Below are 27,006 nucleotides of genomic sequence, written 5' to 3'. Positions count from 1 at the left end.
ACCTAATCTGCTGTAGATTCTCCTAACATGCTACGAAAGATCACTTCGGACATTAGCTGCATCCCGTCTAGCCAAAAACAATACTAATTGTACTTCTTGTAGATCCCTCCATAGACAGCTCGTTGGTCAACTGTGATTGGTCCATATGAACACTACACTTCAGGAAGAAGGAAATCAATAGCCAATGGGCATTGGCACAACCGGCAGGAGCAATCTAAAGCCTTTCTATTAGAAATACGTAACGCCATAAAGGTATACGGACATGAGGCGTACTTGCGAAGCACTGTAAAGCTATTTCCATATGGAATATAAACTCGGAATACAAGTGTTTCTCCTATTGTTTTGGAGATCGGCTTTAGATGCACTGGTGTCGGAGAATGACGGAGGCTGGTGAGTGGTTATTTTAGGATAAGTTACGTCTTTGACCATCTATAAATGACGGCTAATTCTATTCTTATTTTTTTTCCACAGATTTGAACTTTTAATCTATCTAACTCTTACAAGCATTCAATAATACTAGTATTCGTAGCCCAAAAAGCATTTTCCCCTCGCATGCAGGTCGTCAAATCCAGAATACAGTTTGACTGATGAGGGTCCTTGCAACATTGACATCTGGGACAAAGCTTCGTTATCACATCGCCAGTTTATCCAACAGTACGTACTGTAGTCTATTTCATGTGTTCAGCCTGGGTGTGTTTGTGGTCTCTGTAAATCATTACACTGTGTGTGTTCTGCACCCATACCTTGGAAACACCTCTTTTCTATCTAGTTTTGCACCAGTGTGTGTAACACCTCGTTTTATTCCCAGATATGCCTACTCCAAACCAGTCATCCTGAAAGGTTTCTCTGACAATACGGTACGTGTGAATCAAAAAAGCAATTACAAAAAATCAACTTGTCTCATAGTAAGGCCTCTCAGTATAGCAATGGGCTCTGGTGAATGTCATTGTTTTGTTTTCAGAAATTCCAGTTCTTGTGCTCCAAGTCGAGCCTGCTGCAGCAGTATGGAGAGAGGATGGTGAGGCTCAGTACTGCCAACACCTACTCTTACAGGAAAGGTACACACACAATGTAGTCATCCTAGAAGGTATTCAGTGTTCTCTATTTGTAGTACCTTACTTTGCCTCTTCATTATCATTTAGTGGATGTCCGGTTTGAGGAGTTTGTGGACTTGCTGCTGAGGCCTCAGTCTATGGACACACTGGGCAGTGGTGAGTTTTCTGTCTGGAACACCTAATGGTCGTTGTACAGTACATGAGCTCAACAGACAAACCATGATCCGTAATATAATACAGCATGTTATGTGATCACGCTGAAAAGTCAAAGCATTAACAGAAGCAATGAAAAGTTCCCACAGCCAGACATCCTGTATCTCACCCGGTCTCTCTTTGACAGACACTCTGTATTTCTTTGGGGACAACAACTTCACGGAGTGGCACTCTCTGTTTGAGAACTACAAGGCACCACGCTACATGCTGCCTCACACCACGGGGGCCTACAGCTTCGGGATCGCAGGTCAGTGGATCTGTATGGCTGTTAGCACAGCTTCCCACCGTTGTGTCAAGTTGGCTGGATGTCCTTTGAGTGGTGGACCATTCTTGATACACACCGGAAACCGTTGAGCGTGAAAAACCCAGCAGTGTTACAGCTCTTGACACAAACCGGTGCACCTGGCACCTACTACCATACCCCGTTCAAAGGCACTTAAATATCCTCTGAATGGCACACATACACAATCCACATCTCAAGGCTTAAAAATCCTTCTTTAACCTGTCTCCTTCCCTTCATCTACACAGATTTGAAGTGGATTTACCAAGTGACATCAATAAGGGATCATAGCTTTCACCTGGTCAGTTTGTCATGGAAAGAGCAGGTGTTCCTCATGTTTGTACACAGTGTATAATATTATTATTATTAATATATTGTGGATTACACTATACCAGGGATATCAGAATCATGTCGTACAGCTGCATATGGCGTTACCAATCAGTAGCAGGGACGACTTGTACCGGACAGAGAGTACGAAGCAAGAGGCTAGACTCTGATGCATTAACTGCCACCTGCAGCTGTCAGTTTGGCAGAGAGCTGAACAAACCTCCATGCACACTGATGCATCTGTGAGAAGAGGACATCTTAATAGTGTGTGTGATACATACAGCCAGTTACTGTGGTGACTGTAAACAACAGGCTGTCATCCTCTGTTGAAGCTTACCTCCTGTGCCTTTATCTACCCACCCAACCAGGCCCGGGAACCGGTGTACCCTTCCATTGGCATGGACCTGGCTACTCTGAGGTCATCTATGGCAGGAAGGTAAACAACACATTAACTGTCGCCTATCAAATCATGGTCCACCTTATGCTTCATCATTTCTCCCAAGAATATCTTAAAATCAAGTCAGATTTATTTAAAGTGCATTTCACATGAGTCATAACACACTTTACATCAATAAAACAACAATAGGGCCTTGAAGAAAGAGGAATAAATGGGGAAACGACAAACAAAATGAGCATGTTTCAAATACAGCTGTCCCAGTCTCCCTAATGACACCTGGTTACAGCTGTCCCAGCCTCCCTAATGACACCTGGTTACAGCTGTCCCAGCCTCCCTAATGTCACCTGGTTACAGCTGTCCCAGCCTCCCTAATGACACCTGGTTACAGCTGTCCCAGCCTCCCTAATGTCACCTGGTTACAGCTGTCCCAGCCTCCCTAATGACACCTGGTTACAGCTGTCCCAGCCTCCCTAATGTCACCTGGCTACAACTGTCCCAGTCTCCCTAATGACACCTGGTTACAGCTGTCCCAGCCTCCCTAATGACACCTGGTTACAGCTGTCCCAGCCTCCCTAATGTCACCTGGTTACAGCTGTCCCAGCCTCCCTAATGACACCTGGTTACAGCTGTCCCAGCCTCCCTAATGACACCTGGTTACAGCTGTCCCAGCCTCCCTAATGACACCTGGTTACAGCTGTCCCAGCCTCCCTAATGACACCTGGTTACAGCTGTCCCAGCCTCCCTAATGTCACCTGGTTACAGCTGTCCCAGCCTCCCTAATGACATCTGGTTACAGCCTCCCTAATGACACCTGGTTACAGCTGTCCCAGCCTCCCTAATGACACCTGGTTACAGCTGTCCCAGCCTCCCTAATGACACCTGGTTACAGCTGTCCCTAATGACACCTGGTTACAGCTGTCCCTAATGACACCTGGTTACAGCTGTCCCTAATGACACCTGGTTACAGCTGTCCCAGCCTCCCTAATGACACCTGGTTACAGCTGTCCCAGCCTCCCTAATGACACCTGGTTACAGCTGTCCCAGCCTCCCTAATGACACCTGGTTACAGCTGTCCCAGCCTCCCTAATGACACCTGGTTACAGCTGTCCCAGCCTCCCTAATGACACCTGGTTACAGCTGTCCCAGCCTCCCTAATGACACCTGGTTACAGCTGTCCCAGTCTCCCTAATGACACCTGGTTACAGCTGTCCCAGCCTCCCTAATGACACCTGGTTACAGCTGTCCCAGCCTCCCTAAAGACACCTGGCTACAACTGTCCCAGCCTCCCTAATGACACCTGGTTACAGCTGTCCCAGCCTCCCTAATGTCACCTGGTTACAGCTGTCCCAGCCTCCCAAATGACACCTGGTTACAGCTGTCCCAGCCTCCCTAATGACACCTGGTTACAGCTGTCCCAGCCTCCCTAATGACACCTGGTTACAGCTGTCCCAGCCTCCCTAATGACACCTGGTTACAGCTGTCCCAGCCTCCCTAATGACACCTGGTTACAGCCTCCCTAATGACACCTGGTTACAGCTGTCCCAGCCTCCCTAATGACACCTGGTTACAGCTGTCCCAGCCTCCCTAATGACACCTGGTTACAGCTGTCCCAGCCTCCCTAATGACACCTGGTTACAGCTGTCCCAGCCTCCCTAATGACACCTGGTTACAGCTGTCCCAGCCTCCCTAATGACACCTGGTTACAGCTGTCCCAGCCTCCCTAATGACACCTGGTTACAGCTGTCCCAGCCTCCCTAATGACACCTGGTTACAGCTGTCCCAGCCTCCCTAATGACACCTGGTTACAGCTGTCCCAGCCTCCCTAATGACACCTGGTTACAGCCTCCCCAATGACACCTGGTTACAGCTGTCCCAGCCTCCCTAATGACACCTGGTTACAGCTGTCCCAGCCTCCCTAATGACACCTGGTTACAGCTGTCCCAGCCTCCCTAATGACACCTGGTTACAGCTGTCCCAGCCTCCCTAATGACACCTGGTTACAGCTGTCCCAGCCTCCCTAATGACACCTGGTTACAGCTGTCCCAGCCTCCCTAATGTCACCTGGTTACAGCTGTCCCAGCCTCCCTAATGACACCTGGTTACAGCTGTCCCAGCCTCCCTAATGTCACCTGGCTACAACTGTCCCAGTCTCCCTAATGACACCTGGTTACAGCTGTCCCAGCCTCCCTAATGACACCTGGTTACAGCTGTCCCAGCCTCCCTAATGTCACCTGGTTACAGCTGTCCCAGCCTCCCTAATGACACCTGGTTACAGCTGTCCCAGCCTCCCTAATGACACCTGGTTACAGCTGTCCCAGCCTCCCTAATGACACCTGGTTACAGCTGTCCCAGCCTCCCTAATGACACCTGGTTACAGCTGTCCCAGCCTCCCTAATGTCACCTGGTTACAGCTGTCCCAGCCTCCCTAATGACATCTGGTTACAGCCTCCCTAATGACACCTGGTTACAGCTGTCCCAGCCTCCCTAATGACACCTGGTTACAGCTGTCCCAGCCTCCCTAATGACACCTGGTTACAGCTGTCCCAGCCTCCCTAATGACACCTGGTTACAGCCTCCCTAATGACACCTGGTTACAGCTGTCCCAGCCTCCCTAATGACACCTGGTTACAGCTGTCCCAGCCTCCCTAATGACACCTGGTTACAGCTGTCCCAGCCTCCCTAATGACACCTGGTTACAGCTGTCCCAGCCTCCCTAATGACACCTGGTTACAGCTGTCCCAGCCTCCCTAATGACACCTGGTTACAGCTGTCCCAGCCTCCCTAATGACACCTGGTTACAGCTGTCCCAGCCTCCCTAATGACACCTGGTTACAGCTGTCCCAGCCTCCCTAATGACACCTGGTTACAGCTGTCCCAGCCTCCCTAATGACACCTGGTTACAGCCTCCCTAATGACACCTGGTTACAGCCTCCCTAATGACACCTGGTTACAGCCTCCCTAATGACACCTGGTTACAGCTGTCCCAGCCTCCCTAATGACACCTGGTTACAGCTGTCCCAGCCTCCCTAATGACACCTGGTTACAGCTGTCCCAGCCTCCCTAATGACACCTGGTTACAGCTGTCCCAGCCTCCCTAATGACACCTGGTTACAGCTGTCCCAGCCTCCCTAATGACACCTGGTTACAGCTGTCCCAGCCTCCCTAATGACACCTGGTTACAGCTGTCCCAGCCTCCCTAATGACACCTGGTTACAGCTGTCCCAGCCTCCCTAATGACACCTGGTTACAGCTGTCCCAGCCTCCCTAATGACACCTGGTTACAGCCTCCCCAATGACACCTGGTTACAGCTGTCCCAGCCTCCCTAATGACACCTGGTTACAGCTGTCCCAGCCTCCCTAATGACACCTGGTTACAGCTGTCCCAGTCTCCCTAATGTCACCTGGTTACAGCTGTCCCAGCCTCCCTAATGACATCTGGTTACAGCTGTCCCAGCCTCCCTAATGACATCTGGTTACAGCTGTCCCAGCCTCCCTAATGACACCTGGTTACAGCTGTCCCAGCCTCCCTAATGACACCTGGTTACAGCCTCCCTAATGACACCTGGTTACAGCTGTCCCAGCCTCCCTAATGACACCTGGTTACAGCCTCCCTAATGACACCTGGTTACAGCTGTCCCAGCCTCCCTAATGACACCTGGCTACAGCTGTCCCAGCCTCCCCAATGTCACCTGGTTACAGCTGTCCCAGCCTCCCCAATGACACCTGGTTACAGCTGTCCCAGCCTCCCTAATGACACCTGGTTACAGCTGTCCCAGCCTCCCTAATGACACCTGGTTACAGCTGTCCCAGCCTCCCTAATGACACCTGGTTACAGCTGTTCCAGCCTCCCTAATGACATCTGGTTACAGCTGTCCCAGCCTCCCTAATGACACCTGGTTACAGCCTCCCTAATGACACCTGGTTACAGCCTCCCTAATGACACCTGGTTACAGCTGTCCCAGCCTCCCTAATGACACCTGGTTACAGCTGTCCCAGCCTCCCTAATGAAACCTGGTTACAGCTGTCCCAGCCTCCCTAATGACACCTGGTTACAGCTGTTCCAGCCTCCCTAATGACACCTGGTTACAGCTGTCCCAGCCTCCCTAATGACACCTGGTTACAGCTGTCCCAGCCTCCCTAATGACACCTGGTTACAGCTGTCCCAGCCTCCCTAATGACACCTGGTTACAGCTTTCCCAGCCTCCCTAATGACACCTGGCTACAGCTGTCCCAGCCTCCCTAATGACACCTGGTTACAGCTGTCCCAGCCTCCCTAATGACACCTGGTTACAGCCTCCCTAATGACACTTGGTTACAGCCTCCCTAATGACACCTGGTTACAGCTGTCCCAGCCTCCCTAATGACACCTGGTTACAGCTGTCCCAGCCTCCCTAATGTCACCTGGTTACAGCTGTCCCAGCCTCCCTAATGTCACCTGGTTACAGCTGTCCCAGCCTCCCTAATGATACCTGGTTACAGCTGTCCCAGCCTCCCTAATGATACCTGGTTACAGCTGTCCCAGCCTCCCTAATGACACCTGGTTACAGCTGTCCCAGCCTCCCTAATGACATCTGGTTACAGCTGTCCCAGGCTCCCTAATGACACCTGGTTACAGCTGTCCCAGCCTCCCTAATGACACCTGGTTACAGCTGTCCCAGCCTCCCTAATGACACCTGGTTACAGCTGTCCCAGCCTCCCTAATGACACCTGGTTACAGCTGTCCCAGCCTCCCTAATGTCACCTGGTTACAGCTGTCCCAGCCTCCCTAATGACATCTGGTTACAGCTGTCCCAGCCTCCCTAATGACATCTGGTTACAGCTGTCCCAGCCTCCCTAATGTCACCTGGTTACAGCTGTCCCAGCCTCCCTAATGTCACCTGGTTACAGCTGTCCCAGCCTCCCTAATGTCACCTGGTTACAGCTGTCCCAGCCTCCCTAATGACACCTGGTTACAGCTGTCCCAGCCTCCCTAATGACACCTGGTTACAGCTGTCCCAGCCTCCCTAATGACACCTGGTTACAGCTGTCCCAGCCTCCCTAATGACACCTGGTTACAGCTGTCCCAGCCTCCCTAATGACACCTGGTTACAGCCTCCCCAATGACACCTGGTTACAGCTGTCCCAGCCTCCCTAATGACACCTGGTTACAGCTGTCCCAGCCTCCCTAATGACACCTGGTTACAGCTGTCCCAGTCTCCCTAATGTCACCTGGTTACAGCTGTCCCAGCCTCCCTAATGACATCTGGTTACAGCTGTCCCAGCCTCCCTAATGACATCTGGTTACAGCTGTCCCAGCCTCCCTAATGACACCTGGTTACAGCTGTCCCAGCCTCCCTAATGACACCTGGTTACAGCCTCCCTAATGACACCTGGTTACAGCTGTCCCAGCCTCCCTAATGACACCTGGTTACAGCCTCCCTAATGACACCTGGTTACAGCTGTCCCAGCCTCCCTAATGACACCTGGCTACAGCTGTCCCAGCCTCCCCAATGTCACCTGGTTACAGCTGTCCCAGCCTCCCCAATGACACCTGGTTACAGCTGTCCCAGCCTCCCTAATGACACCTGGTTACAGCTGTCCCAGCCTCCCTAATGACACCTGGTTACAGCTGTCCCAGCCTCCCTAATGACACCTGGTTACAGCTGTTCCAGCCTCCCTAATGACATCTGGTTACAGCTGTCCCAGCCTCCCTAATGACACCTGGTTACAGCCTCCCTAATGACACCTGGTTACAGCCTCCCTAATGACACCTGGTTACAGCTGTCCCAGCCTCCCTAATGACACCTGGTTACAGCTGTCCCAGCCTCCCTAATGAAACCTGGTTACAGCTGTCCCAGCCTCCCTAATGACACCTGGTTACAGCTGTTCCAGCCTCCCTAATGACACCTGGTTACAGCTGTCCCAGCCTCCCTAATGACACCTGGTTACAGCTGTCCCAGCCTCCCTAATGACACCTGGTTACAGCTGTCCCAGCCTCCCTAATGACACCTGGTTACAGCTTTCCCAGCCTCCCTAATGACACCTGGCTACAGCTGTCCCAGCCTCCCTAATGACACCTGGTTACAGCTGTCCCAGCCTCCCTAATGACACCTGGTTACAGCCTCCCTAATGACACTTGGTTACAGCCTCCCTAATGACACCTGGTTACAGCTGTCCCAGCCTCCCTAATGACACCTGGTTACAGCTGTCCCAGCCTCCCTAATGTCACCTGGTTACAGCTGTCCCAGCCTCCCTAATGTCACCTGGTTACAGCTGTCCCAGCCTCCCTAATGATACCTGGTTACAGCTGTCCCAGCCTCCCTAATGATACCTGGTTACAGCTGTCCCAGCCTCCCTAATGACACCTGGTTACAGCTGTCCCAGCCTCCCTAATGACATCTGGTTACAGCTGTCCCAGGCTCCCTAATGACACCTGGTTACAGCTGTCCCAGCCTCCCTAATGACACCTGGTTACAGCTGTCCCAGCCTCCCTAATGACACCTGGTTACAGCTGTCCCAGCCTCCCTAATGACACCTGGTTACAGCTGTCCCAGCCTCCCTAATGTCACCTGGTTACAGCTGTCCCAGCCTCCCTAATGACATCTGGTTACAGCTGTCCCAGCCTCCCTAATGACATCTGGTTACAGCTGTCCCAGCCTCCCTAATGTCACCTGGTTACAGCTGTCCCAGCCTCCCTAATGTCACCTGGTTACAGCTGTCCCAGCCTCCCTAATGACATCTGGTTACAGCTGTCCCAGGCTCCCTAATGACACCTGGTTACAGCTGTCCCAGCCTCCCTAATGACACCTGGTTACAGCTGTCCCAGCCTCCCTAATGACACCTGGTTACAGCTGTCCCAGCCTCCCTAATGACACCTGGTTACAGCTGTCCCAGCCTCCCTAATGACACCTGGTTACAGCTGTCCCAGCCTCCCTAATGACACCTGGTTACAGCTGTCCCAGCCTCCCTAATGACATCTGGTTACAGCTGTCCCAGCCTCCCTAATGACATCTGGTTACAGCTGTCCCAGCCTCCCTAATGACACCTGGTTACAGCTGTCCCAGCCTCCCTAATGACACCTGGTTACAGCTGTCCCAGCCTCCCTAATGACACCTGGTTACAGCTGTCCCAGCCTCCCTAATGACACCTGGTTACAGCTGTCCCAGCCTCCCTAATGACATCTGGTTACAGCTGTCCAAGCCTCCCTAATGACACCTGGCTAAAGCTGTCCCAGCCTCCCTAATGACACCTGGTTACAGCTGTCCTAGCATCCCTAATGACACCTGGTTACAGCTGTCCAAGCCTCCCTAATGACACCTGGCTAAAGCTGTCCCAGCCTCCCTAATGACACCTGGTTAATGTTAACATTGGTCCAGCACCAGTAGGTAGGCTGGTGTAAGCCTGAATCCAGGGTCAACCTCAACATCTACACTACCTTGTTGTAATCGATGCTGTTAGCCTTAGCACGCTACATTACCTTGTCATTGATGCTGTTAGCCATAGCACACTACATTACCTTGTCATTGATGCTGTTAGCCTTAGCACGCTACATTACCTTGTCATTGATGCTGTTAGCCTTAGCACACTACATTACCTTGTCATTGATGCTGTTAGCCTTAGCACACTACACTAGCTTGTCATTGATGCTGTTAGCCTTAGCACGCTACACTACCTTGTTGTAATTGATGCACGTCTGTTAAACACAACAGTATGAGATACATTTTCATTCTCCAACCACCACAGCGCTTGTTCCTGTACCCCCCGGACAAGGCGCCCCATTTCCACCCCAACTACACCACCCTGTCCTGGGTCAAAGACACATATCCTTACCTGCTTGAGGAGAAGCCCATAGAGTGCACCATCCGGCCAGGAGAGGTCAGAAAACTACCATTAAGGCTGTGTTCACAGCCCAATTCAGATCTCTCCTTCCTTCTACTAATTAATCTTTTGACCAATCAGATCAGCTCTTTTTACAATAATTGGTCAAAAGATCAGAATTGGTCTGCCTGTGCCAACGCAGCCATAATAGATTAGACTGTGGTTGAATATCGGAATACTTTAACTGTCACCCTTCCCTCCATCTACACAGGTCACTAACATCAGCTAAAATAAATGTTGTATGCATTTTCTAACATAGAATGAGGATAACAATCAGAGGGGTCATAATTTGGAGGAATTTCCACCATGAAATGTTAAACACATTTATCAACCATGGGTCACTAACATGAGCTAAATTTACTTTTGGGGCATTTGAGGCCATATTTATTTTTGAAATTTCAACTATGGAATATTTTAAACACTTAAAACAACCATGGGGTCACTACGTTTGAGGCAAACATGACTTTTGAGCCATTGTTTTCACTGAATTGGAATGATAGGCTGCATTCAGATTATTTCTTGTCTTACCAAGGCAAAGCAGGAAGATAATAATATCAAGTATTAATGACTTGTCACTGACTTTGTGTTGTTGCTGATAGGTGCTGTATTTCCCTGACCGCTGGTGGCACGCCACGCTCAATCTGGACACCAGTGTCTTCATATCCACCTTCCTGGGCTGACCCCTGACCCGTGACCAAAGCCCTGTTAGAATACTTTCAACATGCATCATTCCTTTTTCCCCTCTGAGGAAATCATAGATTTCTTGCACAGTTCTCAACCCCCCCCCCCCCCCTCAGATAGCACAGTTCACACACACACACACAGTGGTTCCTGATTAGTGAGGGGGAGCAGGAAGGATGCACTTTTCAAAAGTATCATGTCAACTGAAATGGCACCACACCACTCCTGGCAACTGAAAACTGCCCAAAAAGTTATCAAAAGCTGTATTTCCGTTGTCGTCATAACTACTATGTAGATCAGTGGTCCATCTGTTCAGAGACAAAGAAACAAAGGGGTCAAAGACAATTGGAACGTCTACTGACCAATAGGAGATGAGTGTGGCTTGTTCTGACTGTATTCCCTGGAAGTCACACACTGGTTTTCCTGCCGTTTCCTGCCGTTTTCTGGGACTTTTCCCATCGGTTCCATGGTACCGGGCCAACCAGGTCAAATGCAGCTAATATATTTGACATTTATTTTGAAAGAAAATAAAGTACTTGAAAATAAGATGGACATTTGTATCTTGATTATCAATGTAAACACTGCAGCCTCTAAGTTGTAGCCTTTATTGGAACACTTGTAGACAACAGCACAACAGTGAAATAAAGAACATTCACAGTCCCAATGAGGCTCCAGAGAAACTGGACTGTACCCAAGTTCCCACCCCCCTCTTAGGAGGAATCGGGGCCTAGGGGGAGAGGAGTATGTCCACACCCCTATCCCACATAAACACACCCCTACATGTACACATAATATTGATACTCACGACTGACTAACACAACATAACTGTGCATCCTCATATCCAGCAGAGGGTAGGAATATACAGGTTCATTTCACATTCAATCCTTTTCAGTTGGTAAGTCAAACAGGGTCATATGATTTCTGAAATGAGAAGAGGAAACGATCTGTTTGCAGCAGGGTTGAGGGGTCGAATTGAATTTTTTTTTATTTTTTAAATCAGGATATTTTAATTTAATGAATTTGCATTCTAAAATCGACACTTGAAAAATGTAATCGACCCCAACCATGCTTTGCAGCCATTGGACTAAGGCTCTAAGCATGGAATCATTAAAACAAGAGAGACCCCGAGCAGTAAGTTATACTGAGGAGAAGACAGCCCTTCTCAAAGCCAATCAGATGACTGACTTCCATATTCTACTTCAAACTCCACTTGAGGCACAAGACAGGACACCACCTGCAAACATTCAGCGACATGTAAACCAGAGAAAACACATTACAATTAAACACAGCCGTCAAACACACCTGTGACTCACACAATTTTAAAGCAATCTTTTTAAAGAAAATTTGGAATAGTGTTTAATTAATTGACTGGAATTGAAATAGAATTGACCCCAACCCTGACCCCTACTGCTACGCACTTCCCCATTCATTAACGCTCAGCTCTGTATGAGCCAGATGAGAGGCAACAAAATGGTGGAAACTCAGCTCGACAAAATTAGAGACGTCCTTGGTCAAAAAACAACCCTTTGCACAAAGCCTTGAATGCTCTTCCCGGACCCTTCCATCATATTGATTACACATAGTGCTTCCCTGCACACTGCAAAACACTGAAGATGAGGGCTTGGGTTTCTCTCTATATTATACAACTGCTTATACAGTCTTTTCAGCCCTCCAAGAGGATATAGAGAAGTGCTGCATTGTGGTGGTAAGAGATCAGGTTGGGTTTAAAATTGGCCCATCACACAAGAGCACTACATTGGACCATCTACAAGCCACTCAAGAGGACTACAATGGAGAGTGGCGAAAACATGGCGGTGCCTCAGACAGTCCTCTTCCCCGTAGAAAAGGAGATTTTAAAATAGAAGACAAGTTGTGGAGCATCACCACAAGTAGAGTACATTTAGCCCTGATTGGTCAATCGCTGCACTTGTAGACTCGAGGTCTAGGAAGTGATTGGGTTTAGGAGTCTGCAATATGATTGGTTGTTCTGAGAGTAACGTTCAAGAGATTGGCCAAAGGTGTTGGGTACTATATTCTGATTGGGTCCTGTTGTTGGATGATGTGCTCTGATTCGGTGCAATGTTTGCTAGCGTGTCCTGATTGTTGGGTCTGACTAGTATGAGCAGCTGAGAGACACAATAAAATAAATGGGGGGACAAGGATGGAAACAGAAAGAGATGTATAGATCAACAGGAGATTTAATGGCAGTCCTAGTATCAGTCTGTGGTGTAGTCTCAGTCCTAGTGAAGGTATGTCAGTCTGGTGTAGTCTCAGTCCTAGTGAAGGTATGTCAGTATGTGGTGTAGTCTCAGTCCTAGTGAAGGTATGTCAGTCTGTGGTATAGTCTCAGTCCTAGTGAAGGTATGTCAGTATGTGATGTAGTCTCAGTCCTAGTGAAGGTATGTCAGTCTGTGGTGTAGTCTCAGTCCTAGTGAAGGTATGTCAGTCTGGTGTAGTCTCAGTCCTAGTGAAGGTATGTCAGTATGTGGTGTAGTCTCAGTCCTAGTGAAGGTATGTCAGTCTGTGGTATAGTCTCAGTCCTAGTGAAGGTATGTCAGTATGTGATGTAGTCTCAGTCCTAGTGAAGGTATGTCAGTCTGTGGTGTAGTCTCAGTCCTAGTGAAGGTATGTCAGTCTGTGGTGTAGTCTCAGTCCTAGTGAAGGTATGTCAGTCTGTGGTGTATTCTCAGTCCTGGTGAAGGTATGTCAGTCTGTGGTGTAGTCTCAGTCCTATTGAAGGTATGTCAGTCTGTGGTGTAGTCTCAGTCCTGGTGAAGGTATGTCAGTCTGTGGTATAGTCTCAGTCCTAGTGAAGGTATGTCAGTATGTGATGTAGTCTCAGTCCTAGTGAAGGTATGTCAGTATGTGATGTAGTCTCAGTCCTAGTGAAGGTATGTCAGTCTGTGGTGTAGTCTCAGTCCTAGTGAAGGTATGTCAGTCTGTGGTGTAGTCTCAGTCCTAGTGAAGGTATGTCAGTCTGTGGTGTAGTCTCAGTCCTGGTGAAGGTATGTCAGTCTGTGGTGTAGTCTCAGTCCTAGTGAAGGTATGTCAGTCTGTGGTGTATTCTCAGTCCTAGTGAAGGTATGTCAGTCTGTGGTGTAGTCTCAGTCCTAGTGAAGGTATGTCAGTCTGTGGTGTAGTCTCAGTCCTAGTGAAGGTATGTCAGTCTGTGGTGTATTCTCAGTCCTGGTGAAGGTATGTCAGTCTGTGGTGTAGTCTCAGTCCTATTGAAGGTATGTCAGTCTGTGGTGTAGTCTCAGTCCTGGTGAAGATATGTCAGTCTGTGGTGTAGTCTCAGTCCTAGTGAAGGTATGTCAGTCTGTGGTGTAGTCTCAGTCCTAGTGAAGGTATGTCAGTCTGTGGTGTAGTCTCAGTCTGAGTGAAGGTATGTCAGTCTGTGGTGTAGTCTCAGTCCTAGTGAAGGTATGTCAGTCTGTGGTGTAGTCTCAGTCCTAGTGAAGGTATGTCAGTCTGTGGTGTAGTCTCAGTCCTAGTGAAGGTATGTCAGTCTGTGGTGTAGTCTCAGTCCTAGTGAAGGTATGTCAGTCTGTGGTGTAGTCTCAGTCCTAGTGAAGGTATGTCAGTCTGTGGTGTAGTCTCAGTCCTAGTGAAGGTATGTCAGTCTGTGGTGTAGTCTCAGTCCGAGTGAAGGTATGTCAGTCTGTGGTGTAGTCTCAGTCCTAGTGAAGGTATGTCAGTCTGTGGTGTAGTCTCAGTCCTAGTGAAGGTATGTCAGTCTGTGGTGTAGTCTCAGTCCTAGTGAAGGTATGTCAGTCTGTGGTGTAGTCTCAGTCCTAGTGAAGGTATGTCAGTCTGTGGTGTAGTCTCAGTCCTAGTGAAGGTATGTCAGTCTGTGGTGTAGTCTCAGTCCTAGTGAAGGTATGTCAGTCTGTGGTGTAGTCTCAGTCCTAGTGAAGGTATGTCAGTCTGTGGTGTAGTCTCAGTCCTAGTGAAGGTATGTCAGTCTGTGGTGTGGCCTCAGCTTTAAAGTGCAGATCATACTTGTTTGGTTTGTTGTCGTCTTTTTATGTCTGGTTCTTCTTTTGGAATGATTCCAACTACCCCTTTCCCTCTCTCCCTCCCTCCCTCCTTCAGTAGTCCTCCACCCATCCATTCTCCATGATGAAAGCATCGATGACCTCTTTCATGGCCAGATTAGGAATCAGCTGGTCTTGAGTCAGAGGGCTGCGTGTCACCGGGTCAAAATGGCCCACTCGCTGCAAACATAAGAACAAAGACAGTTAGGATCCTATGGGAGACATAACACCCTTAATAGCAGGGCTGAAAGTACATTTCATTTCTTCCTGGTACAGAACCTCCTGACCAACAGAATGTATGAGCCTGATCAGAGAATTACACCCCTCTCGTCTTCTACGCTGCTGCTACTCTGTTACCATCTATGCATCGTCACTTTAATAACTCTACATACATGTACATATTACCTCAATTACCTCGACACCGGTGCCCCCGCACATTGACTCTGTACCGGTACCCCCTGTATATAGCCCCACTATTCCATGTGTAACTCTGTGTTGTTGTCTGTTTACACTGCTATGCTTTATCTTGGCCAGGTCACAGTTGTAAATGAGAACATGTTCTCAACTGGCCTACCTGGTTAAATAAAGGTGAAACAAAAAATAAACAAAATAAAAAATTGTTATTTACTGCTGCTCTTCAATTATTTGTTATTCTTATCTCTTACTTTTTTGTGTGGTATTTTCTTAGAACTGCATTGTTTGTTAAGGCCTTGTAAGTAAGCATTTCACTGTAAGGTCTACATCTGTTGTTTTGGTGGATGTGACAAATGTGATTTGATTTGAATCCCTATTAATTCAATAGCATCTCTGTTGGCCTAGTCGTAAAGATGTGTCATTTAACATGTATGACCTTTTATTGTGGCATAAACACAAACAGTTATGATGTTTTCATCTGATTGTCAAGCCATCACTTGAAAAGGGCTGCTTTACTAATAGGCTACCAGCCTGCGTTCATCCACTCACAGTATATTTCAGTTCCAGCCTGCGTTCATCCACTCACAGTATATTTCAGTTCCAGCCTCCAAACAGTGGTGAATGGAAAGAAGCATCTGTGCCATAAAGCCGCAGAAAGTCTGATGACATTCTCTCTTTGTCATTAGGACAGAATGTATGTGTCCACTGCTGACCGTGCGTGTCTCGGTGTCGGCCACTCATCTCTACTTTGGCAAAATGTCTTCGTCCAACCACATCGCATTTTCATGTCTCATGTCTCTGACATGCTGTAATGATAGTGGTGTAATAGCATACAGTTCTTGACTTGTTTTAATTATTGTTGAGATAGGGTCATGTTTTACCGGAACAACATACCCCCACTATAGATTTTGCAGGGACACCGTACCGGACCATACCGCCTTACATTCACCCCTGCTTAATACTTAATAATACTACCACAAAAATGATGTGTAACTATTCTTTTACATGGGTTGTGGGAGGCAACATCCAGGTTGTTCCAGTTTAACATGTCTGTACGTAACAGAACGTCAGTTTGGCATAGAGGAACTACTTCACTGCCTACATCAATACCTGATCACTACTTTATCCGCTTGAATACAATACTAAATAGTAGCTAGCAAGATGGCAATCACTTAGGTTATTTTTAATGAGTGCATTTCGCAAGTGTCTAGTTTGCATCAACTACCTCCACTAAAACCATTGCAAAGGTTTTGCCTTCAAATTTTGGTTTCAAATCATGACGTTTTGGCATGTCTGCCTCGTGATTTGCTGGGAGAGTTGTCTGTCTGAAGAGGACCCACCCCAGAATTTTTTTCTCCACCTTATCAAGTATGCCGTAAGAGCCCATCTTTCAAACCTGACCCAGTCACTGCTGTTGCCTAGGGTCAGGTTTGATGAGGTCAGGTTTGATGAGGTCAGGTTTGATGAGGTCAGGGTCAGGTTTGATGAGGTTAAGGGTCAGGTTTGATGAGGTCAGGTTTGATGAGGTCAGGGTCAGGTTTGATGAGACTAATCCTTACCTGTAGGTGCTCCTCGATGTCTTTGCGGTCGTAAGTGATCCCACTGGGTGTAATGCAGGGCTCCCTCATCAACTCAAAGCTGATCTTTCCACACAGGTAGTCTGGGATCTCCCTCTTCTGTTAAACAAACATAGGTTATCACTAAATAGCCATGTTAGAACAGATGTATACTGTAGTAACATATTTTAGTGTCTTGTACATTCGGACCTGGTATTTGTTATTAATGAAGGGTTTGGGTTCAGATTGTTTAAGGGTTTAGGAATAGAGAGTTGTTTCTAGTATGGCCAGAGTGATAGCCATCAAACACAAACCATTGATTATGTATGGGCTAGTGATGAGTTCCAAACCCCTAACCCCTACTCCACAGCAGACTAGCCGCTCCTCTAAATCTGAGAGGATTGGACAGGTGGAAGCAATTTGGAATCATTTTCACCCAGCCAATCAGAAGACTAGATGAAACTTGTATTTACATCTCCCTTTTACTCTCCTCCTTCTCAAAAACCATTGGATGGGAAGGTTAGAGGGGAGGGACCTCTGACCTTCTCATCCAATAGGTGTTCAGACAGAGGTGAGGAAAGGGGAGAGGAAGAATCAAAGAAATGCAACAGAGATTTTCCCTCTGATCCTGTATCCAGCAGGAAGCAGTAGAGCACTCACCTTCCTCTTCTCATCCAGTTGAGAGAAGAGCTCCTCCATGTCTGACAGGTGCTTGTCCTGTAGAGAAATGTGACACCTAAATTAACATGACTTTATTCATCAATTGTACACAAGGTCCAACCAAAATCTTACTTCCGCTTTATCCCAACTCCTCCGAAAGACACACATACATGCAATAAGCTAGATTAAGACCAAACCCGATTTAAACAGGTTTAAAACATGTTCTGTTGCAGAGGCATCACGCCCATAGGGGACACAGGGGCACGTACCCATAGGGGACACAGAGGCATCGTGCCCATAGGGGACACAGGGTAACGTGCCCATAGGGGACACAGGGGCATCATGCCCATAGGGGACACAGGGGCATCATGCCCATAGGGGACACAGGGGCATCATGCCCATAGGGGACACAGGGGCATCATGCCCATAGGGGACACAGGGGCATCATGCCCATAGGGGACACAGGGGCATCATGCCCATAGGGGACACAGGGGCATCATGCCCATAGGGGACACAGGGGCATCATGCCCATAGGGGACACAGGGGCATCATGCCCATAGGGGACACAGGGGCACGTGCCCATAGGGGACACAGGGGCACGTGCCCATAGGGGACACAGGGGCATCATGCCCATAGGGGACACAGGGGCATCATGCCCATAGGGGACACAGGGGCATCATGCCCATAGGGGACACAGAGGCATCATGCCCATAGGGGACACAGAGGCATCATGCCCATAGGGGACACAGGGGCACGTGCCCATAGGGGACACAGGGGCATCATGCCCATAGGGGACACAGAGGCATCATGCCCATAGGGGACACAGAGGCATCATGCCCATAGGGGACACAGGGGCACATGCCCATAGGGGACACAGGGGCATCACGCCCATAGGGGACACAGGGGCATCACGCCCATAGGGGACACAGGGGCATCACGCCCATAGGGGACACAGGGGCACGTGCCCATAGGGGAACGTGCCCATAGGGGACACAGAGGCATCACGCCCATAGGGGACACAGAGGCATCACGCCCATAGGGGACACAGAGGCATCACGCCCATAGGGGACACAGGGGCACGTGCCCATAGGGGACACAGGGGCACGTGCCCATAGGGGACACAGAGGCATCACGCCCATAGGGGACACAGAGGCATCACGCCCATAGGGGACACAGAGGCATCACGCCCATAGGGGACACAGAGGCATCACGCCCATAGGGGACACAGAGGCATCACGCCCATAGGGGACACAGGGGCACGTGCCCATAGGGGACACAGAGGCATCACGCCCATAGGGGACACAGAGGCATCACGCCCATAGGGGACACAGAGGCATCACGCCCATAGGGGACACAGAGGCATCACGCCCATAGGGGACACAGAGGCATCACGCCCATAGGGGACACAGAGGCATCACGCCCATAGGGGACACAGGGGCACGTACCCATAGGGGACACAGAGGCATCACGCCCATAGGGGACACAGAGGCATCACGCCCATAGGGGACACAGGGGCACGTGCCCATAGGGGACACAGGGGCAAGTGCCCATAGGGGACACAGAGGCATCACGCCCATAGGGGACACAGAGGCATCATGCCCATAGGAGACACAGAGGCATCATGCCCATAGGGGACACAGGGGCATCATGCCCATAGGGGACAAAGGGGCATCATGCCCATCGGGGACAAAGGGGCATCATGCCCATAGGAGACACAGAGGCATCACGCCCATAGGGGACACAGGGGCATCACGCCCATAGGGGACACAGGGGCATCACGCCCATAGGGGACACAGAGGCACGTACCCATAGGGGACACAGAGGCATCACGCCCATAGGGGACACAGAGGCATCACGCCCATAGGGGACACAGAGGCATCACGCCCATAGGAGACACAGGGGCATCACGCCCATAGGGGACACAGGGGCATCACGCCCATAGGAGACACAGGGGCATCACGCCCATAGGAGACACAGAGGCATCACGCCCATAGGGGACACAGGGGCATCACGCCCATAGGGGACACAGGGGCATCACGCCCATAGGGGACACAGGGGCATCACGCCCATAGGGGACACAGGGGCATCACGCCCATAGGGGACACAGGGGCATCACGCCCATAGGGGACACAGGGGCATCACGCCCATAGGGGACACAGAGGCACGTGCCCATAGGGGACACAGAGGCACGTGCCCACTCAGATTTGTCCTGTAAAAAGTAAAAATAATTTTTATATATATATAGGGAGGGAAAAAAAAACAGATCTTGATTAGTAAGGTTGTGTTAACATGTCTTTGGTTTAGCCAATGAAAACCCTTTAGTTGTTTAACCATTTCTCGTAACCTAGGCTACGAGAGCATTCTAAACAGAATGTGGGTAAGTGCTTATTTTTCCTATTGTTATTTGTTTATACCCTGCGTCTTTGGACGTTAGCTGGATGTTCGTACACTTGGTTTAGGACTCACGTGTTTGGAGGGGAACTTAGTGAGGTCGTGTCGGCTTCTGCATTCCTCCGACTTGGCGTCTTGGTCCTCTCTGCTGTCATCCAGTTCCCTGAGGATAGGACCAAAGTCATCAGCCAACCAACCACTTCAGCCAACCAAGGCTTAACTTACTGCAATATAAATGGATAGGATGGATTGTAGGCCTATAAATGGATGGACTAACTGGTTTTACACACCAACCACAGTTGGTGAATTTTTAAACATTTTTTATTTTAAAAATATATTTTAAAAAAAACTTTCCCAGAGTGACGCCAAGCACACAGTTAATTAACAGTAATCTAGAGCATGGTGCTTGCAACATCAGGATAGTGGGTTTGATTCCCGGGACCACCGGGCATGAAAAGTATATGCCTGCATGACTGCTTTGGTTGAAAGGGTCTGCCAAATGGCATATATTATTATTATATTAATGCCCCCTACTGTAAGAGATGTTCTACCAACAAGGCTGGGAGAATGCAGTGGTTTCCCACTGACTAATGGGAATTGATTGTTAAACAACACGTTTATGGTTGTTTCATTTCAACTTGAGTGTTGTGGAAAAACTAAATCAAACTAAATCAAAATGGCTATTCTCTGATTCACAAAGTCAATTCATGCTCTGTAAATACCCCTCCCAAACCCTACAGTGTTCCCATCATGTGGCTGGAACAGATTCAGATGAGTCTCTATTGTCCTACAAGAGGAGAACCTTAGCTCACACATTATATATACACACACAACAGTGGAGGCTGCTGAGGGGAGGACGGGTCATAATAATAGCTGGAACGGTGTGATTGGAATGGCATCAAACATGCTGGATACCATTCCATTAGACTCCATTCCAGCCACTAGACTCCACTCCAGCCACTACTATGAGCCGTCCACTGATACACAACATATATAGAACACACAGCCGGAAACAAACTATAGGTGAGCACAGAATCAAAGAATCTCTCACCTCTCCTTCTCTGCCAGGATGAGTTTGGTGAGATAGGCATGCAGCTCGTTCTCCTGGTTAATGCGCTTCTCCTCGATGCTGTTCCAGCGCTTCTTCTTGGCTATCCGGAGGGCACTGGGAATGTCGTCGCCAAAGTTCAACCGTTGCTCTTTCGCCAGGTTATATGCTGAGGGCCAAATGAAGGACAACTATTATTATTAATGGTGAAAATTAAGCTTTGCATTATAAATGAGCTGACTTAATCCAATGTCCTGTCAATACTTTTTTATTAGGACTTAGGCAAGTAACTTATAAATATATTTTGATGTGTGTATCTAGACTCCCGAATGGGAGTGTGTCCGGGATGGGTGCATCTTGATATTCTTCCTCTCCTCTCCTCAATAGTCTTGTAGCTTCCTCTCCTCACCTCAATAGTCTAGTAGCTTCCTCTCCTCATCTGATTTTAATAGTCTAGTAGATTCCTCATCTCATTTTAATAGTCTAGTAGCTTCCTCTCATCTCAATAGTCTAGTAGCTTCCTCTCATCTCAATAGTCTAGTAGCTTCCTCATCTTAATAGTCTAGTAGCTTCCTCTCATCTCAATAGTCTAGTAGCTTCCTCTCATCTCAATAGTCTAGTAGCTTCCTCTCCCCATCTAAATAGTCTAGTAGCTTCCTCTCCTCATCTCAATAGTCTAGTAGCTTCCTCTCCCCATCTCAAGAGTCTAGTAGCTTCCTCTCCTCATCTCAATAGTCTAGTAGCTTCCTCTCCTCATCTCAATAGTCTAGTAGCTTCCTCTCCTCATCTCAATAGTCTAGTAGCTTCCTCTCCTCATCTCAATAGTCTAGTAGCTTCCTCTCCTCATCTCAATAGTCTAGTAGCTTCCTCTCCTCATCTCAATAGTCTAGTAGCTTCCTCTCCTCGTCTCAACAGTCTAGTAGCTTCCTCTCCTCATCTCAACAGTCTAGTAGCTTCCTCTCCTCTTCTCAATAGTCTAGTAGCTTCCTCTCCTCATCTCAATAGTCTAGTAGCTTCCTCTCCTCGTCTCAACAGTCTAGTAGCTTCCTCTCCTCATCTCAATAGTCTAGTAGCTTCCTCTCCTCGTCTCAACAGTCTAGTAGCTTCCTCTCCTCATCTCAATAGTCTAGTAGCTTCCTCTCCTCATCTCAATAGTCTAGTAGCTTCCTCTCCTCATCTCAATAGTCTAGTAGCTACCTCTTAATTTCCTCTCCTTAATCGACACCGATCTGAAATCCAAAGACTGGTTAACACTAGCTGGTAGATGTATTTGGGAATTTCTTTTGACACTTGTCCAGTTCTTTAAAATGAGTACAGATGAAGGAGAGAAGACATGAGGCCTATGGGACAGGGGGACTACGGGATAGGAGGCCTATTTCGACTAGTGAGATGCACTCCCTCTGTGTCTGGACCCTTGATTGCCACCTTGGTCCCCAGCCCACCTCTCTGCAGGTTGCCGATGGCTTCGTCGTAATTCTCCATCTCCAGGTGACACTGACCCAGGAAGAAGAGGGCCTTGACTGACTGGGGGTCCAGCTCCAGCGCCTGCTTGCAGTCGGCCAGGGCCTTGTCGTGTTGCTGCAGCTTCACGTGGCACAGTGCCCGGTTGGTGTAGTACACAGACACTGAGGGGTTTCGCTTCTGGGGACAAACACATGATTCACTATTTCTATCCCCCTTCCTCACACCCTTATCCCATTCCTAAGTATGCCACGCTTGCACACGCACACACACTCTTCGCTACAAGCGATAGCTGACTTTCTATGTCTCGGAGTGAGGTTACTCATCATGCAAAGTTACAATTTGGGACACTACCTCAGTTCCACCCACACACACTCCACACTCTCTCCCCTTCTCCCGAGTCCTTGTCCTTACGATGGCTTTGCTGTAGCAGGCGGCCGACTCCTGGTACTTGCGGCTGAGGAAGAGGCGGTTGCCCTGCTCCTTCCACTCCTGCGCTGAGACACTCTTCTCAGGGCTGCCCGCCATCTTGTCCGCCGGCCCCGCTGTGGCGGCGGCCTCTCCGCTCTGCTTCCCTATCCTGCTACCCGTGTCTCAGGCCGGGCTGCGGCTGGCTAGGGGGAGAATGCACAAGTTCCAAGACATCAATAGTATGGGTGAGGGAAGCAGATGGAGGAGTTTCATTTGAGGGGTGTTGCTGGTCTACTACTATAACTAGTGATCAAATCAAATCAAAGTTTATTTGTCACATGTGCCGAATACAACAGGTGTAGGTAGACCTTACAGCGAAATGCTTACTTATAGGCTCTAACCAATAGTGCGAAAAAAAGGTGTGTGTGTGTGTAGGTAAATAAAGAAATATAGACACCAGTTAGTCAGGCTGATTGAGGTAGTATGTACATGTAGGTATGGTTAAAGTGACTGTGCATATATGATGAGTAGCAGTAGCGTAAAAAGAGGGGTTGGCGGGTGGTGGGACACAATGCAGATAGCCCGGTTAGCCAATGAGCGAGAGCACTGGTTGGTCGGGCCAATTGAGGTAGTATGTACATGAACGTACTGTATAGTTAAAGTGACTATGCACATATGATCAACAGAGAGTAGCAGCAGCGTAAAAGAGGAGTTGCGGGGGGGCACACGATGCAAATAGTCCGGGTAACCATTTGGTTACCTGTTTAGGAGTTTTATGGCTTGGGGGTAAAATCTGTTGAGAAGCCTTTTTGTCCTAGACTTGGCACTCCGGTACCGCTTGCCATGCGGTAGTAGAGAGAACAGTCTATGACTGGGGTGGCTGGGGTCTTTGACAATTTTTAGGGCCTTCCTCTGACACCGCCTGGTGTAGAGGTCCTGGATGGCAGGCAGCTTTGCCCCAGTGATGCACTGGGCCGTATGCACTACCCTCTGTAGTGCCTTGCGGTCGGAGGCCGAGCAATTGCCATACCAGGCAGTGATGCAACCGGTCAGGATGTTCTCGATGTTGCAGCTGTAGAACCTTTTGAGGATCTCAGGACCCATGCCAAATCTTTTCAGTTTCCTGAGGGGGAATAGGCTTTGTCGTACTGTCTTCACAACTGTCTTGGAGTGTTTGGACCATTCTAGTTTGTTGTTGATGTGGACACCAAGGAACTTGAAGCTCTCAACCTGCTCCACTACAGCCCCGTCGATGAGAATGGGGACGTGCTCAGTGCTCCTTTTCCTGTAGTCCACAATCATCTCCTTAGTCTTGGTTACGTTGAGGGATAGGTTGTTATTCTGGCACCACCCGGCCAGGTCTCTGACCTCCTCCCTATAGGCTGTCTTGTCGTTGTCGGTGATCATGCCTACCACTCTTGTCATCAGCAAACTTAAGGATGGTGTTGGAGTCGTGCCTGGCCATGCAGTCGTGGGTGATCAGGGAGTACAGGAGGGGACTGAGCACGCACCCCTGGGCAGCTGCAGCGTGGCAGATGTGTTGCTACCTACCCTCACCGCCTGGGGGGCGGCCCGTCAGGAAGTCCATGATCCAGTTGCAGAGGGAGGTGTTTAGTCTCAGATTCCTTAGCTTAATGATGAGTTTTGAGGGAACTATGGTGTTGAACACTGAGCTGTAGTCAATGAACAGCATTCTCACATAAGTGTTCCTTTTGTCCAGGTGGGAAAGGGCAGTGTGGAGTGCAATAGAGATTGCATCATCTGTGGATCTGCTTGGGCGGTATGCAAATTGGAGTGGGTCTAGGGTTTCTGGGATAATGGTGATAATGGTGTTGATGTGAGCCATTACCAGCCTTTCAAAGCACTTGATGGCTATGGACTTGAGTGCTACGGGTCTGTAGTCATTTAGGGGTGTAGTCATTCAGGGGTGTTGCCAGTCTACTAGTCCAAAAAGTGATTGAGGTGTGTTGCCGGTCTACTCTACTGTAAACAGTGATTGAGGGGTGTTGCCGGTCTACTCTACTGTAAACAGTGATTGAGGGGTGTTGCCGGTCTACTCTACTGTAAACAGTGATTGAGGGGTGTTGCCGGTCTACTCTACTGTAAACAGTGATTGAGGGGTGTTGCCAGTCTACTCTACTGTAAACAGTGATTGAGGGGTGTTGCCGGTCTACTCTACTGTAAACAGTGATTGAGGGGTGTTGCCGGTCTACTACTACAAACAGTGACTGTAGCTAATTTGTAGTTAACTAGCACAATGTTTGGATAAAACAACAGGGGCTAGCTTGCTACATCGTTTGATTTGACAGTTGCACTGAAGTAAAGATACAGGAAAAATAGTCAACTCTGGCTAACTGGCAAGCTTCCAAATAGCTGCAAGCATAACGCTAGCTAGTCTGTTACCGTTTCGATGCCCTCCCCTCAGGTAACAAGCGGCCTCTCCGACTTCGCTCTCGTCCTGGTTATGGCCTCCTCCCACACAGCTCGTCTGTCTACCTCTTCCAACGCAGACAATTGAATATTTTTGGAATATAACGTTAGCTAGCTAGCGAACTGCCTAACTATAACGAAAAGCACAGGTATCCAAACATGTGTATAATCAATGTATATTATTTGACAGAGTAGTCTGTAGTATTATTTTAGGTGGGAGGACACGCTAGTGCGTAACCAGCTAACTAGCTAATGTTTTGATACATTTCTGGTAGTCATCGATGATGACGCATTTGTAAACGGAAGTGTTTTCAGTTAAACTTACGTCATCAAGTCGCGCCTTATTGTTTTGGAAAGCAAGCATGGCTGGTTCAGTAACTGGCGTAGCTGTGCCTAAACATTCTTTATCAAAACTACAATCTTTAAATGGACTTTTTGCCATTTATAAAAAGGAAGGACCTACGTCTGCTGATGTTTTAAACTCATTAAAAGAGACACTCCTCAAAGAGGCCGGTGTGAAAGATCCTAATCCCAGAAAAAGGAAGAAGCAAGCTCTGAAAATGGGGCATGGCGGAACTCTGGACAGCGCAGCCTCTGGTGTGCTCGTTGTTGGGATTGGAAATGGAACAAAGATGCTTAGTACTATGCTTGCTGGTTCAAAGAAATACCTGGCTGTTGGAGAGTTGGGGAAAGCAACAGACACCCTTGACGCCACAGGCAAGGTGGTTCATGAGAAGCTCTATGATCACATTACCAGGGAAGCCTTTGAGGAGAAGTTGAAGCAGTTCACTGGGGACATCATGCAGGTTCCTCCACTGTACTCTGCACTGAAGAAGGATGGCAAGCGTCTTTCTGTCCTGCTGAAGCAAGGCCACGAGGTGGAAGCCAAACCTGCACGGCCGGTCACAGTGTATAACCTGTCGCTGCAGGACTTCACCCCCCCCCTCTTCACTCTTGATGTTGAATGCGGTGGTGGATTTTATATCAGAAGCTTGGTGGACGACCTGGGAAAAGCGCTCTCGTCGTGTGCCCACGTGAGGAAGCTGATCCGGACCAAACAGGGTCAGTTTACCCTTGACGACCACACGCTGCAGGAGGAACACTGGACACTACAACACATCGTTGAGTCCATGCAGCCCTGTCGCGGGTCAGAGGTCACCAAGGAGGATGGCACAAAACCAAGCCCAAACCTGGGGGTTAAACGGGCCCTGAATGCCCAGGTGAAGGGGGATAAGAATGGCAAAGATGAAAAGGGGGAGTTATAACCCCCCCCACAAAGTCACAATGTCCCCTCTATGAGAGCTTAAGGCGGTGTTTTGGTTCCCGGAGGTGTGCACTTGTTCACTCCCTCTCATGCATGTTAAAGCATTGGTTTGGTGCAAGCATGGCTGGTTGGAATTTCCAACATATTCCTCATGCCGGTCGATTCTTTGGCGGAAGCCAGTTGAACCAGTCCCTGCACTGTTACATGCATCATTTTTGTTGATGTGTGTATTACTAGAATATGATATCGTCATTGGAATTGACAGACAATTTAATGTTTTTTGTTTTGTTTATAGATTAATTAATTTAGCATTTTTAAATATTGGTTTTATTTTCATGAATTGTACTGTCTTATTTTGTCATGAATTTTGAGGTTTTGTTTTGAATACTGTTCCAATCAAAGATCTCTACACCATCTAGTGTTGGCACAAGATAAGACATGGAAGCAACTTGAAATGTAACTCCCATTCCTTTGTAATTGACAGCAGTGCATGCCAGAATTAATAAACAACAAAAGTCTCCACA

General features: G+C 48.6%; 3 protein-coding genes across 4 annotated transcripts; 2 read left to right on the top strand and 1 right to left on the bottom strand.

The window, feature by feature from the left end:
- The first annotated feature begins 138 nt into the window (after positions 1–138).
- Positions 139–11,356, top strand: LOC110487457 (jmjC domain-containing protein 8). The gene is made up of 9 exons (XM_036939265.1): positions 139–390; positions 559–654; positions 809–857; positions 962–1,058; positions 1,143–1,211; positions 1,396–1,515; positions 2,244–2,311; positions 9,995–10,126; positions 10,729–11,356. Exons 1-9 carry the CDS (start codon positions 302–304, stop codon positions 10,807–10,809), a joined length of 801 nt encoding a protein of 266 aa, XP_036795160.1. The 5' UTR covers positions 139–301; the 3' UTR covers positions 10,810–11,356.
- A 3,280-nt stretch (positions 11,357–14,636) lies between these two features.
- LOC110487443 (STIP1 homology and U box-containing protein 1) lies at positions 14,637–25,512 on the bottom strand. Of its 2 annotated transcripts, none has more exons than XM_036939260.1 (8): positions 25,192–25,512; positions 22,792–22,991; positions 22,359–22,554; positions 20,920–21,085; positions 19,944–20,031; positions 17,478–17,534; positions 16,821–16,937; positions 14,637–15,027 (listed from the first exon to the last, which is right to left on the bottom strand). In XM_036939260.1, exons 2-8 carry the CDS (start codon positions 22,903–22,905, stop codon positions 14,902–14,904), a joined length of 864 nt encoding a protein of 287 aa, XP_036795155.1. In that variant the 5' UTR covers positions 22,906–22,991; positions 25,192–25,512; the 3' UTR covers positions 14,637–14,901. The 2 variants fall into 2 exon arrangements, with proteins under 2 accessions (XP_036795155.1, XP_036795154.1); XM_036939259.1 differs by having other exon boundaries at positions 22,359–22,557; positions 25,192–25,510.
- Positions 25,513–25,546: 34 nt separating this feature from the next.
- On the top strand, positions 25,547–27,006 carry LOC110487442 (probable tRNA pseudouridine synthase 1). The gene has a single exon (XM_036939258.1). It carries the CDS (start codon positions 25,581–25,583, stop codon positions 26,481–26,483), a length of 903 nt encoding a protein of 300 aa, XP_036795153.1. The 5' UTR covers positions 25,547–25,580; the 3' UTR covers positions 26,484–27,006.

This window comes from Oncorhynchus mykiss, chromosome 12 (assembly GCF_013265735.2).
Source record: "Oncorhynchus mykiss isolate Arlee chromosome 12, USDA_OmykA_1.1, whole genome shotgun sequence".
NCBI lineage: Eukaryota > Metazoa > Chordata > Actinopteri > Salmoniformes > Salmonidae > Oncorhynchus > Oncorhynchus mykiss.
Note: the sequence above shows the minus strand (reverse complement) of the source record. Positions and strands in the feature narration are given on the sequence as shown.